Source organism: Sciurus carolinensis, chromosome 11 (assembly GCF_902686445.1).
Source record: "Sciurus carolinensis chromosome 11, mSciCar1.2, whole genome shotgun sequence".
Classification (NCBI taxonomy): domain Eukaryota; kingdom Metazoa; phylum Chordata; class Mammalia; order Rodentia; family Sciuridae; genus Sciurus; species Sciurus carolinensis.
This window is the reverse complement of record NC_062223.1, coordinates 71,596,817-71,619,607: the sequence shown is the minus strand read 5'-3', so window position 1 is coordinate 71,619,607 and position 22,791 is coordinate 71,596,817. Positions and strand designations below refer to the sequence as shown.

The following is a 22,791-nucleotide window of genomic DNA, read 5'->3' as shown; positions in this document are numbered from 1 at the left end:
CTAGTAGTATGAAAAGCATGATTTATGCACAAAGGAATGTAGCAAGTTATAATTAAGTCAAAATGATTATTGATAACTTGTTAAAAATTACAAGAATATTAGGATAGGATAATTAGTAAATTTTCACTTTCATTAATTATAAACTACCTTATTTCAGATTCATGCTTCTGCCAAGAAAATGCATATTTAGATAAACTGGACAGATTAAAATGTTTTAAGGCATTGGGAGAGCTAATGAAGTAGCAAAGCTAAAATGTCAAGATTCAGAAACTAACAAAGTTAAGAAAGATGCCACCAGACCCTGACTTTCCTCACCATGCACGCTGCATTTTCTAATTGAGAAGCTCTAAGAGAGACTAATGTTTATGAAAACTTTAGCAGTATCATGGAATCAGGTAGAATTCTGCACTGGCATTTAACCAGTAAGAGTTTGCCAAAAAACAGAGAAAACAAACCATTGAGGGAATACCAAGAAATGAAGGCAAATCAGAAAAGAACCACCAAAACCTATGTAGTCTGGTTTCCAGTTAGCTCAGTTCCTTATCTGAATGAAGCAATGAACTCGGAAGTAATAATAATCAGTGCTCTTATGGTAATGGTCTACTAAGACTAAAGTAAAACCCTTTAGGGTGAGTGTTATAGTCTAGATATGATGTGTCCCCCAAAAGTTCAAGTGTGAGACAAGACAAGAAGATTGAGAGGTGAAATGATTGGGTTATGACTCCCTAAACCCAATCAGTGAATTAATCCCCTGATGCAGACTGAATGGTAACTGAAGGCAGGTAGGGTGTGACTGGAGGAGGTGGGTAGTGGGGGCATGGCTTTCCGCTATTTAGTTTGTATCTGGTACGTGGAGTCTCTCTCTGCTTCCTAATTTTCATGTCCTGAGCCACTTTTCTCCACTGTGCTTTTCAGCTATGATGTTCTGCCTCATCTTGAGCCCCAAGGAATGGAGACAGATGTCTGTGGACTGAGGGCCCCAAATAAACCTTTCCTCTTCTAAAATTGTTCTTGTCAGGTGTCTTAGTCACAGCAGTGAAAAGGCTGACCAAAACAGTAGGTAACATTACCAATAGCCTCAAAGTATTCTGACAAGGAGTTTTGTCCCAAATGCTCAGCATTCAATCTTTTTTCAAAAATGAAAAGGATAATAATTACCAAACCAAAAATCAATTAGAAAGATAACATGAAAATATTCAAAAGAAAATCAGACAGTGGGATTATAAAAGAACTATTATCATTATATACAATAAATCAGTTGGTAAGATGAAAAGTTTCAGCAATGAACTGAAGTAATAATGATCAGTTAGAAACTTTATATTTAAAAGCTGTGTTAATTTAAAATATGTATTCAGTAGCTGAGGTAACAGTGTACCATACCCAGTTGCAGAGATAATAACCTGAGAGTTATCAAAATGGCATATCTACAATGAAATCTAAAGGAATAAGTTGATGGAAAATATGAAAAACAATATAGATTTGGAATATAACTATTATATGTAGATATAATTGGGTCATTAAAAGTTAAAATATAGATTAGAAGCAATACTTTTTAAATGAAGATTACAAAACTTATTAAAGAAATCAAGCAAAAAATCAAAACTAAAAAGAGACCCTGCATCTTATAGAAGCCAAAGTAGGTTCAATTCTTCAACTTGTTGGCTTAGGATCAGACTTCCTCAACAGGACTCCCATAGCACAAGAAATAAAATAAGAATCAACAACTGGGATAGATTCAAACTAAACAGTTTTCTCTCAGCAAAGGAAACTATCAGCAATGCGAAGAGAAAGCCTACAGAGTGGGCAAATATCTTTGCCACTCATACTTCAGATAGAGCACTAATTTCCAGAATATATAAAGAACTCAAAAAACTCTACACCAAGATGCCAATAACCCAATCGACAAATGGGCTAAGGATATGAACAGACACTTCACAGAAGAAGATCTACAAGCAATCAACAGATATATGAAAAAATGTTCACCATCTATAGTAATAAGAGAAATGCAAATCAAAACTACCCTAATTTTCCATCTCACCCCAATTAGAATGGCGATTATCAAGAACACAGGCAACAATAGGTGTTGGAGACGATGTGGGGAAAAAGGTACACTCATACATTGCTGGTGGGGATGCAAATTAGTGAAGCCACTCTGGAAAGCAGTGTGGAGATTCCTTAGAAAACTTGGAATGGAACCACCATTTGACACAGCTATCCCACTCCTCGGCCTATACCCAAAGGACTTAAAATCAGCATACTACAGAGATACAGCCATATCAATGTTCACAGCTGCTCAATTCACAATAGCCAGACTGGAACCAACCTAGATGTCCTTCAGTTGATGAATGCATAAAGAAACTGTGGTATATATATACAATGGAATATTACTCAGCTATAAAGAATAATAAAATTATGGCATTTTCAGGCAAATGGATGAAATTGGAGAATATCATGCTAAGTGAGATAAGTCAATCTCAAAAAAACAAAGGACAAATGATCTCACTGATAAGTGGATGATGACACATAATGGGGGGTGGGAGGGGGGCAAGAATGGAGGAAGGAGTGACTGTAGAGAGTGAAAAAAGGCGTGGGAGGGGTGGGGGGGAAGGAAAAAATAACAGAATGAATCAAACCTCATTACCCTATGTGAATGTATGATTATGCAAATGGTATGCTGTTACTCCATATGCAAACAGAAACATGTATCCCATTTGTTTGCAATACAAATAAATTTTTAAAAATAAAATTAAAAAAAAAAACACCTTCTCCAAGACAGTCAAAGTAAAATCATGGGGAAACAGAAAGAGAAAAATTTCAAAGCTGTCACAGAAGGAGACATATCTTCATATGAGCAATAAGGAAACAGAAGGCAAACATTTTTTTTGAAAACCTATGAAACCAAGAAGACAGTAAAAAAATATTTCCAAAACTATAGTGGAAAAAATGAACTGCCAACCTAAATTTCTATGCCCAATGAAAATATCTCTTTCAGGGTATAGAAATCAAAGTTGGCAGTTTATTTTTCTACTGCATTTTTAAATAGTATTAGGAAACATCATATAATTTGAGTTAAATCCAACAAAAGATGTTTAAGACTTTTCTAATGAAAGAAAATAATTCTCAAATATAATTTTTAAAAACACAAATATATGAAAAGATAAACCAGATAGATAATCTAAAACAATCATTACTCTTTAAATCCTCTTAAGTTATGTATTCAATACAATAAAAATTTCTGTGAGTTTATTTTCCCACTTGTTTTTCTTTACAAACTGTAATATAGATTTAAAAGGTAAAAAAAAACCAGACAATCATAAAGGATATTTTAGGGTTTATACTATTACAGTTCCTATTCCATTCAATAACTTGATTAATTAAAGTTGTGAGATACTCATACAACAGCAAACAAACTGGTAGAACTCCAGAGTACAGAAGCAGACACAAAGACATCCAGGCATGATCCATGACAGCACCGCAGAGCACCAGAGAATGCACAGTGGTTTTATAGATGGGCAGAACCAAATGCATAGCCAACTTAGATCCATGGGATAGTGTCCTGCGCCTGCATCACTGTCCTTTCAACATGATGCTGAACATTTTCCCATCAAATAATGAGGTTATGTTATTACTCCCTGAGTATGCGCAGGCATATGACTTCTTTTGAAATTCAAAAACGTGATGCAAGCAGGAGCTTAAAAGAAGCTCATGAATCGGAGTTTCTTGCTGTAGCACTTAAAACCCTGAGATCATCCTGAATGAGTCCTAGTTGACCTGCTGAAGAATAAAAACAATGAGAAAGAGCCCTGAACTCAACTCTATAATCCCTGGGGGAATTAAAATGAGACTGTCTTTCATCATCCAGCCAAACTATGACTTGACCCACAGCAAATGCTGGAAGAGACAAAGTGAGAGAGCCCAGACAAATAATTTCTCATTCAACCCTTACAATCTTGAACCAAAAGGGTGGTACATATTTTCTCATACGTGGAAGATTAAAGGAAAGAAAAGAGATATCATGAAAACAGAAGGGAGCAGAAAGGGACCGTGGGGAGGGAGGAAAGAAGGGAATGAATGTACTAGAAAATGGAATTGATCAAATTATATTATGTGCACTAGGAACATGTCACCAGGAATCCCACTATGATGTATAATTATAATGCACCAATAAAAATCACAACCAAAATAACCTTAAAAAAGAAAAATGTGTCTGGAAAAAAGAATTAATCATATTAATTGACTAACTTTAAAGAAGTTTATTATGTCACTAAAGCTAAATGATGTAACCGATGCAAAATGCAAACACCATAAGACAAGTTTGGTTTGCTGATCACATTAAATAATCCTCCCTGATCCTAGAGAATCACCCAATCAAGGAGATATGAAAGTTTCCTGGACAGCACACAAGTAAGATGGTGATGACTTTATAATGAAAACAGTTAACATCATTGTCTAGACCACATTCAGCTGCCTACAAGAAGGTGTAGAGCAAGTTAAGAGTTCAATTAACCAGGACTCAATTTGTCAATATTTTGTAAAGCTAAAGATGTGATAACCTACTGACTTATAATGTGATCCTAGGAATATAATATAATCTTTACTCATATATAGAAGCAGTCATAACAAACATAAAATTTTCATCATAGTTTAAAAATGAAACTAACAAGACATATTGGTAAAATATTCAACAAAGCAGCAGTGTGTCAGACTTCAAAATCTTCAAGGAACTAGGGGTATTGACTGTGTTATGTCATGAGCATCAAAGTAGATTTGTGTTTTAGGGATGAAAAGTGGATTATTCCACAAGTAACAGTGAGAATAAATGAGGAGAAGCCCTCCTTTAGGCTTTTCAGTGTGAAGAGTATTAGTGGGAAAACATCCAATCCCTAAAAAGTTTTCAGGAAGAAGTAGTACCATCAGGGAATGCCTGGGTTTCTATCTCAAAATGAAAATCAATAGAACATCAAAAAATGGTTTAAGGCAACAATAATACTGGTGTTCAAGAAAATATGATTCCATAAGTCATAGTGGAATAATTTTTGGCATAGGACCAGGTTAGGGTATATAATCATATGGTATTATGAACCTCAGAACTGGAATTTTAAAATCCCCAAAATAATGTAATTCAATAATACCTCAGGACTTCTCACATTGAAGGTAGTGTGCTAGGTAAATTGGGTTAAACATCACTGAAATGAAAGTCCATTAAGAGAATGGGAAAGATATAAAACACTAAATTCAATTAAAAATGTCCATGTTATGATAATGTTTAATGCTGATATGAAAATACAAGAGACACAGAGATCATCATATTCATTTGGTTGGTATGGAAGACTAACATGGTTTATTGAGGAACGGTTCAAAATAAGTAGAAATGAGTGGTAGTTACTTTGTATGTAGGACTTTCAATCAGCAAATAAAAGGATATGCATCATGAAGTCATGAAATACAAGTAAAGTTTAAAAGGCTGACAGAATATTGAGTTCAGGATTTTGGCAACAGCAGTGCTTGTACTTTATCCTAAAATGTCTATAGTATGCCATGCACACAGTAGAGGTCATAGGAAGAAATTTTAATCATAGACTGAAGAGAATCAGGCTCAGTTGGGGAAAACAAGTGCAGATACATTAGGGAAGATGAATTCAATGAGGGAAAGGCAGGAAATAGATCATAATCTTCTCATTAATTAAAATAGAGACAATGAACAAGAAAACAGAGCAGATCAGACCAGAGTCTCTTCTGGACCACAGACATTTCCTTCTCTGTGCTAACAACTTAAAAAAGTCTGAACTTAGAAGAAAAACATAACAACTGAATATCTAATGTATTCAATTGTCCATCAGTCCCTTTCACCCAGGGTCAGGAAAATCATAACCCATGTCCTGCCCTGGTGGCACCATCAGGCCCCTTCATCATCCTGGAAGGGAGACTCTCAGGACACACGACTATGACTCTACTCTGACTTGAAAGGACAATAGACTAGTTTTCTTGGGAAAATGTAGAATTTTCTCCACCATCAACCAAATGAATTAAACATGTGTTTTCCAGAGATTTTATGTGTTCCCACCATAGTTATAAACTAGGAAGCACACCAGCTGGCTTGAAAGAAGCTGAAGCCGTATCTGAAGGCATGCACTCTGACAATGAACAGAGCTACCCCCACAGAGTCTCATGTGCTGCCACAAGTCTACAAGGTCTGTCTGAGAGTTCTACTCCTTCATCTTTTAAATCCCCAGTTGTGACAATAACCAAATTGAATCAGAATTTATATTTTTGCATTAAACAAAACAGAGATTTGCCAGAGGCAGTTTCCTAAGAGGTCACGTTTTAAAGACTTTATAGTACGGATTTAATATAATCAGTGAACTGAGAGAGTCTGACTCAATTCATCTCCCAAACAGTCTCCTCCCTTCAGCATATCTCCCTTCCTCACACTCCATGCCACCTCTCCTGCCCTACACTAAGGGGTTATATCTGGTACAGTGTTTCTCTACAGATGCAGTGGTGGAGGGGAGGCAAAATGTTAGACAGACTTAATGATCTTTATTCCCAGTTTTATACCCAGAGGACTCTGAAGACCAAGCTCAGGGATGCTGGGACATGCTTGAACTCACTATAAAGTTTGCTCTCTGTGACCAGGCAGGCTTGGGGCCCAGAGGCTTAACCAGGCTTCCAAGCACCATCTTTAAGAACCTGGGTCATGTTACAAATATGCTCCAAGTGAGGGCTTGGACAAGAAATGTGAGAGGTAAGAATGCTTGAACAGGGCAGGTGAGATGCTACAGAGAGGGGAAGGAAAGGGCAAATGAGGAAAGAAGAGGACAGGAAGCTTCTCTTTGCCAAAATGTTATCCCAAGCACCATTATCTCCACAGATGAATATATCAGAGCATGTAGGATTGGTAGAGTGTCCACAGTTGAGAACTGTGGCATACCAATGAGTAATACACATAGGCAGAATTTCTTTTTTTTTTTTTTGTCTCTCTGTTCTTCATCTCCATTTCTTTCTTTCCCTCTCCTTCTATCACACACCACCCACCGCCTGACACACACACACACACACACACACAAATAAACAGGTACCCACTATACTTGCTATAGCCAGAATTTCACAAATATAATCATGTAGTCATGACCACACCAACTGTCAGTAATAATGGAAGTTACTCATTTATTGTTGTTACTCAGACTGGCAAATTTACATATTGCCTGGGGAAAAGGCTAGCAACTAAACTCTCTCTGCTTGTATAAGACAGAAAGACACTCCTGCAGGACACTGTCATGTATTTGAGTTGGGGGTTGGGTGGTGATTAATGTCAATATCCAAGAGAATGACAAACATTTGGTCTGCGCTATGTTCTTCAAGTCTTATCAACTTTATGAAGCCACATCCAAGCCTTTGGATGTGTAAATCAGTACCACACCTACAGCAAACTCAGCCTGCTTCCCTAGCCTCCTTCATGACTCAGTCTTGAAAGCGCTAAAATACACTGGAACCAGTACACCTGTAATCCTAGTGGCTGAGGAAGCTAAGGCAGGAGGATCGTGAGTTCAAAATCAGCCTCAGAAACATAGCAAGGCTCTAAGCAATTTAATAAGACCCTGTGTCTAATAAAATATAAAATAGGCTGGGGATGAGGCTCAGTGGTAAAATGCCCCTGGTACCAAAAAAAAAATTAAAAAAGTGCTTAAATAGAGATTATTACCCATTCTCATCAACTGCCTTGGTTCCACAGAGCTTTGGAGACAGAAGAAAGAATACGGATCCTCCCAAAGTGAGCAAAGTTGGGTTATGTCAGTATTAACAGAGATTTAAAAATAAGTGTGAATGTCTGGCCCAGTGAAACTCTTTCTCTTTGGCCTTTTCTGTGCCCATTCTCTTTCCCACCTCTTTCATTTCATCTGATAATCAAAGATGAACTAATTATAAATGATGATTTTTTTTTATAAACAAGTCAGTTATTTCTGTAGCACATAAATTTTTGTAAACATCTGAAGCTAAAAAACAATACAATATTGGGAGGCATTTGCAAATAGTATTTTGGGGTACTCTGAGCTAGTTCTTTGACTTATATTGATCTTATCTGCCTTATAAAATAAACCATGTCACTTAGATTTATTTTTTCTAATGTTGTAGGAAAATATACTGATCTGGAAGGTAAAGGAATTTGTCCAAAGGTCTCCAGTGAGCAAATGGCACAGCAGAATTTTAAGCCATTCTAGGTATGAATTGTCAAAGTGTCAATACACTTAATACTGTACTAAAGTCAGAGAAATAAAGATTCAGCAGAGAAAAACACATCATGAGCTCAATGATGTTAGCATTGTGGGCAGTCGAAGGAAAGATCTTCAACTATTACAAATTTGACTTTTGCAATGGACCGCAAGGCTGGCGCCTTTATCACTGTGCACTTATCAATGTGCACTGTCACGTGCTTGCCTTCTGGAAATAATCTTCTGGATCACACTATCTGCCACTGCTTGTGGCTCAGAGCTGTAGCAGGAAGAAGGCAAGCACCCTGGTCTAAACTGTGACGGGTAAGTGCCCTGATATACTCTGAAAGACTAGTCTACTATTCCACTCCCCTGAACACTTCTTCCTCTGCTAGTGAAGGGTCAGGCTGCAAACCTCCACCCTGAAGATGAGAATGACTCTGGACTGAAATTGACATATCACCCTAGCTATTTCCTCAGAGTTTTCCAAATTTCACAAATAGTTTCTCTCTGATTTCTCAGCCTGGCATCTTCCCTCAACACTGGCAAATGTTGTGCTCGTACAATACTCTCCAGTTTCTCTGGGACAAAAAGACATTCCTTTCCTCTCATATGGAACAGGAGATTATTGACTCCCTTGCTTAGATATTCCTAGCATGTGGTAACTACCTGGCAAAGTTACAGGAAAACTAATATATGCAACAACATGCATAAAATCATACCCTCCTCCTCTCCCCTCCTCTGTGTGTCTCTCTCTTATACACACACACACACACACACACACACACAATACACACACAAACTTGGAACCAAATCCTCATATTTCAATGTTAGGGATATTAAAATCAATATTCCCTTGTTCTTTAACCTGAGCAGAAGTCATTCTGTAGGCAAAGAATGATGGAATCAGGTTATGTTAGCTGCTTCAGAGTATTACAGTATCCTGGGGATAAAAAGGATTAAAAGAAGATACTTTTCTTTGTTACATTTAAGGGACCAAGGAAGATTCTTTAACAATAATTTAATGAAATTTATTAGATATTTGATCTGTTCATACCTGAAGGAAGGCATGATTTTAGGACATATCATACTGTTATATGTTATTTAATGGTGTTGTATGTTGTAAGGAAGATAAACATAATTTGTCTGATAAGCAAAAGGCATTTTTTTTTTTACATTTACATAGGGTAATGATGTTTATTTTATTTTTCCCCTCCCCCCATCCCTCCCACCCCTCTTTTCCCTCTACACAGTCCTTCTTTCCTTCATTCTTGCCGCTGTCCTTAGCCTAACTCTAAACCTAACCCTAAACCTAATGCTAGCCCCTCCCACCCCCCATTATATGTCCTCATCCGCTTATCAGCGAGATCATTCGTCCTTTAGTTTTTGAGATTGGCTTATCTCACTTAGATAAGCCAATCTCAAAAGGCATTTTTAGAAGCGTATTAGGGTACTGTAGAATAAGTAAGGGACTGGGGATATGGGATTGGAAACTAAGGCAGTTCCATAAGATGAGGAAACATAAAAAAATAGCAATACTCTCATAGAATAAACAGAGTAGTCAGGGAAGCACACTTCAAATGCAGAAAATTCTAAGACATCTAATTGATCTTCCTTTTGTCATGTGACTACATTAGATCCTTGAGGTAAATTCTTAGATTTATATCAAATCAAAACACTGATGATGGTATATGTCAACAAATCTTTTCTGAATTGAGGACTTTTTATTTTTCACCTGTTGTACACTATTTTTTTTTCTTTTTTTCCTTCATTCTGGTGCATTATATTTGTAGACAATAGTGGGATTCTTTGTTAAATATCTGCACTTGTACCCAATATAACCATATAATTAGATCCATTTCATTTCCCAGTACCGCCACCTTTCTCTGCTCTGCTCCTTCTTTCCCCTGGTCCCTTTCTCTACTGACTGGACATTTTAACTATAGACAATTCAGGAAACAATGGACACGGTGATTTCCCCAAGTAATGGATGGAAGGGAACGTCATAAAATGTGGATATATAATACAATGTGAAGTATTTCCAGTTCTTTCAAAGATCTCATGAATTAGAAAAAATGAAGTCATGGGCAATATTGCCTGTGATAGATCTCAGAACAATAGCACATGTTGAGTAATTTTCAATTATCCTTGAAAGGAACAAAATCTCAGATGTTTGTAAATTAACTACACATATCATTCCTTCCAGTGCATTGATATTTTCCTGTCTCTCCAGGACCTGAATAAGAGAAGATTCTAATGAAAGCAAGACCGCTTTTACATGACAGGAATTTGTTGACACCCGCTAAGACAATGCCATCCATCAATACTACCCAGTTTCATCCCCCCTTGTTTATCCTGCTAGGAATACCAGGACTGGAAACTCTACACATCTGGATTGCTTTCCCCTTCTGCATTGTGTATCTGACCTCCCTTGTGGGGAACATCACCATTCTCTTTGTCATCAAGACTGAACACAGTCTTCATCAGCCCATGTTCTACTTCCTGGCCATGTTGTCTATGATTGATCTGGGCCTATCTACATCCACCATCCCCAAAATGCTGGGCATCTTCTGGTTCAATCTCCACGAGATCAGTTTTGGAGGCTGCCTTACTCAGATGTTCTTCATCCACATGTTCACTGGCATGGAGACTGTTTTACTGGTGGTCATGGCTTATGACCGCTTTGTTGCCATCTGCAATCCTCTCCAATACACCACCATCCTCACCAATAAAACCATCAGCATCCTAGCCTCTGTTGTCATCGGAAGAAATTTAATTCTTGTGACTCCATTTGTGTTTCTCATTCTGCGACTGCCCTTCTGTGGGAATCGCATCATGCCTCATACGTACTGTGAGCACATGGGTCTTGCCCGACTGGCCTGTGCACCCATCAAGGTCAACATAATCTATGGACTTGTGGTGATTTCTCATATTATTGTGGATGTGATCCTGATTGCCTCTTCCTATGTGCTCATCCTTCGAGCTGTCTTCCGCCTTCCCTCTCAAGACGCACGACTAAAGGCTCTCAATACTTGTGGTTCCCATGTCTGTGTCATGCTGTGCTTTTACACACCAGCATTTTTTTCTTTCATGACACATCGCTTTGGCCATAACATTCCCCAGTACATCCATATTCTTCTGGCGAACCTGCATGTGGTCATCCCACCTGCCCTTAACCCTGTCATTTATGGAGTTAGGACCAAGCAGATTCGAGAGCATGTTGTAAAGATATTTATACAAAAAGAATAGAACTATATAAAGTTTGGGTAAACATATTTATATACAACTCAAGTTATAATAATGTAGCTCTATTTTAAACATCCCGTAATACTAACTCATAGTTACATCTTTCATTTTGTTTGGAAGTGCTTTAGCACTGACAGCAAAACTACCTGTGCTACCCATTCTCCCTATCTCCTTCCACGTAGCTGGACAAAAGGAAAGACTAATAGAGAGGAGGCTGGAGGTATCAGTAGTTTTGAAGTAGAACTCTCTCCATCTCTCCATATATCTTGTCATGAGGTAAGTTGGGATCCTTGAAGGACACAGATCTAATAATATTGTAGATGAAAAAATAAGGTTCAATCCATGTGGTTAGTAGCAACATCTGGATGAGAACATTTAATGCTTCACCGTTTTCTGTTCTTTATACTGATACCAAATTTTGTCTTCCTCTCTAGATTTATTTTTAATTTAATATTCTTTCATTCTTATTCTTACTATCATTTCCAATATGCAGTTCCATTTCCATACTTCAGATACAACTGAGGATTGTGGTCTGCTTTAAAATAAGTCAAAGAAATGCTCATCTGAAATTAGCAACTGATTACAGAACTCTTGCTTAAAAATCAGAAGTGTCCTTCATGTCATGTGTTTGGAAACTTTCTCTAGGCCTATAGGACAATATGTAAAATACTAAAAAGCATACCAGAATAAATTATTAGGAAATAAGGCAGGTAAACTCAAGAAGATAAGAGAGCAATTATATTCAGTTTCTGTGGACCTGGGCAAGTCTTGGTATGAAACTTGACCCCAGCTAAGTACAATTCCTGCACCTATAGCATCTTGTGGAATTTCCTAGGTCTATGTGCATGGGTTATAGTTTGTCTTGGGTTTTTTTTTTTTTTTGCAAGTGTTGTTGTTCTATGAAATCCACTTCAAACTCTTAAAATTTTATGGGAATATCAATTTTTAAAGATGGAAATGCATTTAAACCTGATCTATCCCATTATCTTACAAATAAAAAGACAGAGGTCCAAGGAAACAGAGGCACTCATGAACATAAAATAGATAGGTCACACTCATCTTTTACATAATTTTCATGTAACAAGAGAAGGAAGATCACTCAGATAAATTCTTTGACCAGCAATTCTTAACTCATACAAGATTGGAGTAGAAAATATTCTATGTAAATATGTGAGATCACACCATGGGTCTCAAGTGGAGATATCTAGAAAAGTAGGCAACAGAACATAGCCTAGGGTTGGTGTTGATAATGAAGAAGGAGACTCCAGAAACTGTCTGAGTGTGGTTGCAATAGATCAGTAATAAACAGTGACTGAACGTGGTCTGGTCTTTATCACCATGGTCCATGGTACTGAATGGTAAGCATCCTGGTCAATATCTGTACCACACACAAACATGCTAACTAAAAAAGATTTTTCATCTTTCAGTGATATTAAGAAGTCTGTATAAGGCATATTATGCAAGTAGCATGTATAAGGCAAATTTCCTGTCACATAAATTTATGGAAGTGGGAAAGCTTAAACATAAACCTAATAGTATGCACTGTGTGGATTGGAGCACATAGTAAAGTGGTTCATAAACAAACTGCAATACCAGACTTATGCCTGGGATGTAGCACAGTGGTAGAGTGTTTGTCAAGCATAAGCAAGGCACTGGTTTCCATCCCCAGTACGCTGGGGGAATAAGAAAGGAAAAGCTTAGACCTGGCTGTGCAGAGTCCCTGATCTGGGCTCCCTTTTCAGGAAACCATGAGCAGCTTCCTCAAAATTTTAGAAGTCCACTTTGGAGTATAGCCACAATAAGGCTCTCTGGGTGATGTGACCTAACTCTGAACCAAACTCATAGAGTTCCAATTCTTGTCTGCAGAGAACTCTGTGACTATCTTCCTTCTGTTCCCACCAGCTTGTGGAATTACCCATTTTCCCTAAGAAGCTCTGTGATTCTTGTCTATTGGGCTGTCATAGGGTCCTGTGGCTGGGACTTGGTTTCAAGAGAGTGATTTGGTGAACAGATGAGATTTTCCTCTGAACAGTAGTTTTCTTTCATGAAATCACACAAGATTAGGCCACAATAATGGTGCAGACATGCTGATTTGACGTGATTCTTAGATCAGACCCAAGATGTAGTTAGGACTCTAGTTTACCAAAGTTTCACCATTGAACCTTGGGCTCATGCCATGTGTTGCATCTCACCTATCTTTGTCCAAAAGTCCAGGCTGCCTTCTATCTTTAATGTTCAGAGTGGCAGAGAGAGCAGCAGATGTCATGTACTTTATCACAAACCCCCAGCCCTGGCACCAGGACGCAGATTGATCATTCCAACCCCTCAGCAGGTTCCACATCAACTGTCAGGCATCTGCACCAAAGTGGTGGTTAATCTTCTCCAGAGTCGTGGGTTTTTTTATCTACTTTGTGTGTGTGTGTGTGTGTGTGTTGTTGTTGTTGCTGCTGTTGTTTTTGAGTACTGGGGATTGAACCCAGGGAATCTGTGCTACTCCAGAGTCTTTGAGATGCCACCATGTACTTTCAATCTGGGTCCTGCTTGACCATCCATGTATGGAGGAGACTCTTCTTCCCACCCTGCCCACAGCACATCACCCCTACTCCAGCTGGTGGCACTATGTGAACACAAGCAGTGTGGTCAGCATTAGAAGAGGTCACCTACAAATGCACAAACTAGGGTCTAAATAGTCCAAGTGGTGGAAGATTTTTTTCTACAGTTATGCTATAAAATTTCTTACAAAAAGTTAACATGAACAGAAAAAATGATCATTCACATTTTTAAGAATGCAATGGTTAAGCCTGGTATTTGTGGTCAATACCAATGAAGCACAAAAAGAAACTTTAGGCCAAGCCTGGTGGTGCATGCCTGTAATCTCAGTGGCTTGGGAAGCTGAGGTAGGAAGATCCCAAGTTCAAAGGCAGACTCAACAAAGTAGCAAAGTCCTGCGACTTAGTAACACTGTTTCTCATAATACAAAATTAAAAAGGGCTAGAGATGTGACTCAGTGACTAAGCGCTCCTGGGCATAATTCCCAGAATCAAAAAATTGGTTGGTTGATTGATTGAGTTTAGATATAGGAATCTACAGGAACGGGTTAAAACTGTTTTGTCAATATTAGTCAAGGCTCCAGAAAAAAAAACGTTGACAAATTGAAGCTGAGCCCCTTAAACTTATCCAAGTATGTGGACGTTTTAGGGAAACCACAAGGGACATTAGGGACAGTAATTTTAGGGATATTTACAGATCCTCTCTGGAAGACTGGCAGGAGTTCCTGGAATCTAGAGACCAAGAAAGCATGGTGGAAAAACCTACATGTCAGGAATTGAGATTTACTGTGAAGGACTCATAGGACCCATGGTGACACTCAAGCCACCTGCAGTAAGGGAGCAGCAGAACCAGAACAATATCCTGACCACAGCTTCCTGCTCCCCTCCTGTTGGCATGTTCCCTTTTCTGAACCCAACCCCATACCATAGATCAAAGGAAGATATCTCTGCAGTACATAGTCGTATGTCCTCAGCACAGGGAACAAGTGTAGCTAGAGAGTCAAAGGAGGACACAGACAGCACATTGGCCCACATCAGTGAAGAGCTGGAGGAACATTTTAAACAGACTTGAAGGCCAGCATTTTTATGTGTTCCCTTTTCAAATACTTCTTTGCTGTTTATTTCAGAATTTTATCTATAATATTAGCTACTATCTCCCTTTTTGTTCTGAGTTGTTAGAACACATTTGTATTACTCTGCATCCTTTTACATAACCCGAGTTATCTAAAATAATGTTGTTTTAAAATTATTTACACTAACACACTTTGACTGTAAATCTAGTATGTTTGAACTGAGGTTTGGTGTGGGGGAAATGAAATGAACCATGTAATCACCATGCATATTCCATGTTCGTACTGCTAGATTTCCTACATAATTTTATAGCATTACTTCTCCAAGGTCCAAAGTGAAGTGAAGAAACAATTGACATGCTACGGGTAACCTTTCATAAAATTCGTAAGATTCATATGAATTGAAGAAAACATTGCCCTTTTAAAACCTGGACAAACATTATAATTCAAACACATCAACATAATAAGGTATGGTAAGATTATCAATTTTTAAAAAGAATATATAAATAATATTTGTCCTTTGCATTTGTGTGTTCATCAGAGTTATACAGAGCAGAAGGGTTCACTTTGACATATACATAAAAGCATATAACATAGTACAATCCATTGAAACCCTAGTACTTTCTCTTTCCTTCTTTATATTACTGTATTGCAAAAACAAATCAAAGGTTCCTCGTAATAAGATGGTTTTAACCTTGGAGCTGTGCAAACAAAGATAAACCTAAAATACCTTGAAAGTTTGCAGTTAGCCTGATAGCTCACAGAAAAACTTTCATTATTTGTTCAAAGAATATAGTTGGTTTGATAATTACACATTCGTATTCCTCAAAAAACAAAAGAGATTTTGCTAATTTAGCTTTTATTTGTTGAGCATCTAATTATTATATTGTTTCAGCAGGAGTCCAACAAATATCTCATTCAGGAGCATTTGTTTGGCATGTGAGCATTACTGACATCTAGTGGTGAAACTAAATACAGTTTTTTATTTTTTATTTTTTTATTGTAAACAAATGGGGTACAACTTGTTTCTCTGATTGTACATGAAGTACAGGCATATCATTTGTGTAATCACACATGTACATAGGGTAATGGTGTTTGATTCATTCTGTTATTCTTTTCCTTCACCCCCAACCCTCCCACCCGTCTTTTCCCTCTATACAGTCCCTCCTTCCCCATTTTTACCTTCCTCACATCCCCCTTTATGTGTCATCATCCACTTATCAGCGAAATCATTAGTCCTTTGGTTTTTTTGAGATTGGCTTATCTCACTTAGCATGATATTCTCCAATTTCATCCATTTGACTGCAAATGCCATAATTTTATTATTCTTTATGGCTGAGTAATATTCCATGGTGTGTGTGTGTGTGTGTGTGTGTGTGTGTGTGTGTGTGTGTATCACAGATTCTTTAAACATTCATCAACTGAGGGGCATCTAGGTTGGTTCCACAATCTGGATATTGTGAATTGAGCAGCTATGAACATTGATGTGGCTGCATCACTGTATTATACTGATTTTAAGTCCTCTGGGTATAGGCCGAGGAGTGGGATAGCTGGGTCAAATGGTGGTTCCATTCCAAGGTTTCTAAGGATTCTCCACACTGCTTTCCAAAGTGACTGCACTAATTTGCAGTCCCACCAGCAATGTATGAGAATACCTTTTTCCCCACATTCTCTCCAACACCTATTGTTGCTTGTATTCTTGATAATCGCCATTCTAATTAGGGTGAGATGGAATCTTACGGAAGTTTTGATTTGAATTTCCCTTATTACTAGAAATGTTGAACATTTTTTCATATATGTGTTGATTGCTTGTAGATCTTCTTCTGTGAAGAGTCTGTTCATATCCTTAGCCCATTTGTTGATATGGTTATTTGTATTTTTGCTGGTGTACACTTTTTTGAGTTCTTAAATATTCTGGCAATTAGTGCTCTATCTGAAGTATGAGTGGATTTTCCCACTCTGTAGGCTCTCACTTCACATTGCCGATAGTATCCTTTGCTGAGAGAATGCTTTGTAGTTTGAATCCCAATGACGTACCTCACAGAAATAGAGCAAGCAATCATGAAATTCAACTGGAAGAATAAGAAACCCACAAAAGCTAAAGCAATCCTTAGCAGGAAGAGGGAAACAGGGATAACGCAATACCAGACCTTCAAATATACTACAAAGCAACAGTAACAAAAACAGCATGATATTGGCACCAAAATAGACAGGTAGACCAATGGTACAGAATAGAGGACACAGACACAAACCCAAATAAATACAGTTTTCTCATACTAGACAAAGGTGCCAAAAACATGCAATGGAAAAAAGATAGCTTCTTCAACAAATGATGCTGGGAAAACTGGAAATCCATATGCAGCAGAATGAAACTCAACCCCTATCTCTCACCCTGCACAAAACTCAACTCAAAATGGATCAAGGACCTTGGAGTCAGATCAGAGACCCTGCATCTTATAGAAGAAAGAGTAGGTACAAATCCTCAACATGTCAGCTTAGGATCAGACTTCCTTAACATGACTCCCATAGTACAAGTAATAAAAGCAAGAGTCAATAACTGGGATAGATTCAAACTAAATACATTTCTTGAACAAATAAATAAGGGTCCTTTATATGAGCAATCTGGGGAACTAAAGAGATAGCTGCTCTTGCTATATCTGATATTTAATTTGGTTTTGAACACCAATAAATTCTATTTCAAATAAGTGATGAGAGCGATATCCATTTTAAGAAGTGTTTGGATCTATATTCAAACATGCTGCTACTCTAGCCACATGTACTATTTCACTTATTTCTTAGAAAAATCATGTGAAATGTATATTGTCATTTTTAAGACTTATGTGAACTGTACAGGGAAGCCTGAGTCTCAGAGAGGTTAAGAAATGTTTTATCAACTGTCAAATTACAGAAACTAGAGCTAAAGTTAAAGTAACCAGAAAATGTCCCTGACTTCAAGTATAAACTTAAAAGATAAGGTTGTTAAAAATTATCTTAATAGTCATGGTTTATTTATCAATAAGTGCCTAATAGTTTCTGATCATTTTCTGATCCTTATATTATTATATCATTACAACAATCCTACAAGTTTACATAATATTTTCTCAGATTTCATGTAAGAAAACCAAGACTGACTTAGAATGACACATTAAGTGGATCAAAATCATAGAACAAATGAAGTGGGTCAGAAGTCATGTCCTTAATCTGCACATTAAATTTATTCCCTTTATATAAATATATATTTATTTTTATGTTTCTGTTAATTAATAGTATATAGTGTTAGAGTCAGTAAATGCTCACAGAAATCATATAATGTAATTCTTGTAGTTACAAACCTTGAGATAGATCTAGTTCAAGGTTTGGAAACAAGTTAAAATCACATCTCTGCCACTTATTAACCTATGCATATTTCTGAGTTGACTTTGAGAAGTTTCTGGGTTTTCCTACAGTGCTTTGTTTGCCTTTGATGCCTCTCTGCCTAAAGGAAATGTTCACTGAGTACCACACTGGGATTCAAGGTGTTGGTGTGAGACCCCTATGCCTTTGCCTGATGAGAATCAGGGGACTTGTTCAGGGGAGGGTACTGACTAGAGGATGCACAGATAGGAGGTCACTGGTAACCAAAAGTCTCTGACTAGAAATCAGAGCTCCATCCTCAGGGATATGAAAATCTTCTGTTCCATATCCAAGGTTCAGAAACACCGCCTAGCTTGTGGAGGCTTTTCCCAAGGGACCAGAGTTTCTGTAAAATTTCTGGGCCCTGATTTTGAGAACTCAGTCACACTCCGGTTGCAGTCTGTGGCATCCAGTCCTTGACAAATGACTTCTCAGATGCTGGGCAGAGGTAGGTGAGTTTGGTTCCCTGGTTATGTTGAAAGAGGGCTCCAGTAACAGTAACCAAACTGATCTGTAGGACAGTAGAGCTCCAGGGGATCAGCCAGAGTCTCTGTACAGTGCCATCTATCTACAAGATAAGTAGCAAGAGAGAGGACACATTGTTGAGAATGACCTGGATCGATTGTCACAAGGCAGACACTACACAGAAGCACACAGCATTACATTCACAGAGACAAACAAGCAAACCAGTTTCAGCAAATACCAGAGCATATGCATAGACACAAACATATGAACAGATAATGTGATATGAGAACACTCATGGTAACCTCCCATTTGGCATAAATAAAGTTTTTCCCTCTCTAAATCCTTTTGTTTTGTCATTCAGAAGAGAAGCTCTGTGTAGTCAGTCATCCTGGGAGGAGAGGGTTGATGGCATGTCCAAAAGTGGAGAACAGATTGGTGGAGAGATGGGAAGCCTGTGAGCCTACATAGAGTGGTTACTGAATATTCTGAGTTGACTTGGAGGAGCTTCTTCCATCTAAGGTTGGAAGCCAGTCACTGGGAAGAGTCCATCATAACTGAACTAGGGTACTGAGTAGAGAGGTTCAGAAAGGGAAGGAAGAGAGTCTCAGAAAGTTATGGTGGAGAAAACCTTAGACAACGTGCATGAAAGTGCATGTTAAACAGAAAAAAGTACAAAGTACATAAGAGGTGAAGATCATTGCATCAGTAGTGGTCACAGTGATGGTAGCAGTGTGCAGGATCGGTAGTGACATAGTATACTATTTCGTTATTTTTGCTGCTGATAAGTCTATTGACAAGGAGCATTCTGAATCTGTCATGTATCTAAAGTACCAAGGGACCTTTTAGAAATAATATTAATAAATGAAAGGATTCTAATGACAGTAGAAACCTTGCTTGAGACAAGGAAGCAAAATTATGCAATGCAAGGATTTAAGTCTCATGAAGTTGAAGACGTCTACTTAATGGCTTATGGACTCCTACATTTAGAGCGGCTTTTGCCACATAGTGAGCATTCCATGAATATTTGTCATATGGGAATTTTTATAATACACCTGAGGAGGATAGAAAGTGATAGCAGTGATAAGTTTGCAGTTGATTCTGAATATAGTAGGTGGGAAACTTAAGTCACTGGGAGCAGCTAGAACATGTAACAATTTATAAGATTTTAGGATGTTGTCACATAAGCTATATTGCATTTTAAAAACAATATAACAAATAAATCTATGTGAAATTAACCTCAACCCTGACCCACTCATTCTAAGTACTGTCACAAGAAGTCAAAAGGATTTCTAAAAATATTCGTGTGTGTGTGTGTGTTTTTAAATTTTGAGGATATATCTGCATATCCTCAAACCTGTTCTCCTGGTCCCACACAGTCTGGTTCCTGGCTCTCTTCTCATAGCATGTGAACTACTGCTTCCCAATCTCATTAATTATGCTCATTAGTAATTAAGGTGATTATATTCATGCCTGAGATGTTTTCAAAAAGGAAAAATATGAAGGACCTTGGGTGAAAAGGAATGAATTAGGAGGAAAGTTATGGTAAAATATACCTTGTTAACTCAATAACAGCGAGAAGGAAGAAAAATTGATTGAATCACAGTTTCTGAAGAGTACCCCTACTAAATTATTTTTTAATTTACCTGTGGTGGTCAACCTCCATCACTAGCAGCATGGCACAGCATTATGTCATCTCCAATCCGATGTCTGTGATCAATTTGTAACTGATCTGGCTACATGTGCAGGTGCTGCCTCTAATACACATTTTGACAGTACAAGCAGATTGTGGTTTTTGAATTGCAGTTGAATTATGTTACACTGATGATTACAATCTTACAGTCTTTCCCATTGTTCCTCAGACAAGTTAAAGCCCCTCGGATGAACCACAAGGACCTACTTTCTGGTTCCTTACCTCCTCTCATCTCATCCACCCTCTGCCTTCGGTCTCAGTCCTGTTCCATAAACCAGAAATGTTTCTCTCTCCCCAACTCACTCTTTCATTTATCAATTCTCATCCTTCTGCTTTTGATTTAGTTAATGCCTTCTCAAGAAATCATTCCCAGGAAACCCAGACCAGGTTAGTTAAGCCCCTAGGGCACAGTAACTGCTCTTTATAGTCCAGTTGCCACTTTCTGTACTTAAGTGATGTGGTCAGTGGTGGTCTTCTGGCTAGCCTATTTGACCCACAAGAGCAAGACCCAGGTTTATTTTGTCTGTCTAGCTGTTTGAGCACTAATACATGTACCCAGTGGTTACCTAATATTTAAGTGCACTTGAATGGAGAATTGGCAGGACTTGATGAGTGTTTGGACTGAAGAGTGAGGGAATATAAAGAAGAGGAGAATACTGAGGATATCTCCAAGGTTTCTTTCCTGGAACAGCCTATGCCTCACACCACCATGAACTAGGATTGAGAAAAACAGAAGAGCAATGGTTTCAGAGTACAGATGATGAACTTGGAACAAAGCTGATGAAAAAAGATGTGCCTCTATTACATCTGTGCAAGTCATTTTGTAAGTGACTGATAAAGACTGGGGAAGAAGTCTGCTACAAGCATATGTGTGAAAATCACTAGGAAAAATGAAAGTGAGAGTAACGAGTGAATGGAATCACAATCGTGAAAGATACTGGATGAGTAAGACTGGTCAAGGACAGACTGCTACTTAAGAGCAGAGGAAGGAAGACAGGGTAAACAAACTTCAGGGAGCATCTGAGGGTTAGACGAACAACAGGAAAGAGAAGTATTTTAAACCCAAGAGAGAAGAGCACTTCATGAAGATGAGAAGGATTTTAACAGCTTGTTCATGGTTATAGCTAAAATACCCTTGAAATTCTTAATTATTTCCTATGTTCAGACAGTGGAAAAAATGCAGAAAATGTGATGTTCAGTTTGACCACAGTTGGGAGATGATAATACTGTAAAGGTAGGTTAATTAGTGTTAGTGTCTTCAGTGTGATTTTATGAAATATCTACTTTTTTCCCTAGGACATGGGGCACTATGACCAGTTTCATTCTCATGGATCAGAGGTCAGCGAACTTTTTTTCATAAGGGTAAAGAGAAGAAAAATTTTTGACTTTGCCAGGCATACATTCTCACTGCCGTGTAGAGTCAAAGCAAGTGCAGACAATACATAAATTAATGGTAATGATTTTGTACAAATAAATCTTTATTACAACTTTTGAGAATACACAAACGGTATGACTTTACTTCATGTAGAACCAGAGAAACAATAGTCGTACTCCAGTTGTGTACAATGACTCAAAATAAAAAATAAAAAAAAAAACAAGTAGTGGGCCAAATTTTATCCATGGACCAAAGTTTGCAACCACAGAAGATGAAGATTTCACTTGCTTCTGTAATTACTCTGACTTTTTAAAAAATTATCTGAACATAAAACAGCGAAGAAACGTTATCTTAAACTTTAAGCCTAGAAATATTTTTCTTCATTGATAAGAGAATTACTAGAAATTTCTCATTTGCTGAGTTTAATTATGACAAGATTGCTCAGGTTATTGAGAGTTAATTCATTGTAACAATGTTAGTGAGCAAATTGAAATTCCTACACCAAAGCTAGCTAGTTTAGAACCTTAAGGGAACTATACTATTTTCCAAAGTTAATATTATTTTCTCTTTAGTTTCTATAGGTTCATGATAATTGTACATAACTTTAGGATTTATTTTGACATAAATATAAAAGCATGGAGTCTTGTTTGCTCCAGTTCAGTTCTTAGTATTTGCCCTTATCTTTCCCTCCTCCTTCCCCTGTTCTCTTTTCCCTACCTTACTGATATTTCTATTTATTTACATTTTTAAAACTTAGTATCTTGTGGCATAATGGTGAGATTCACTGTAAATA

General features: G+C 37.7%; 1 protein-coding gene across 1 annotated transcript; it reads left to right on the top strand.

Annotated features, from left to right (window-relative positions):
* The first annotated feature begins 10,520 nt into the window (after positions 1-10,520).
* Positions 10,521-11,459, top strand: LOC124959029 (olfactory receptor 52E4-like). The gene has a single exon (XM_047517684.1). The coding sequence runs from the start codon at positions 10,521-10,523 to the stop codon at positions 11,457-11,459; it is 939 nt and encodes a 312-aa protein (XP_047373640.1).
* Positions 11,460-22,791: the final 11,332 nt, after the last annotated feature.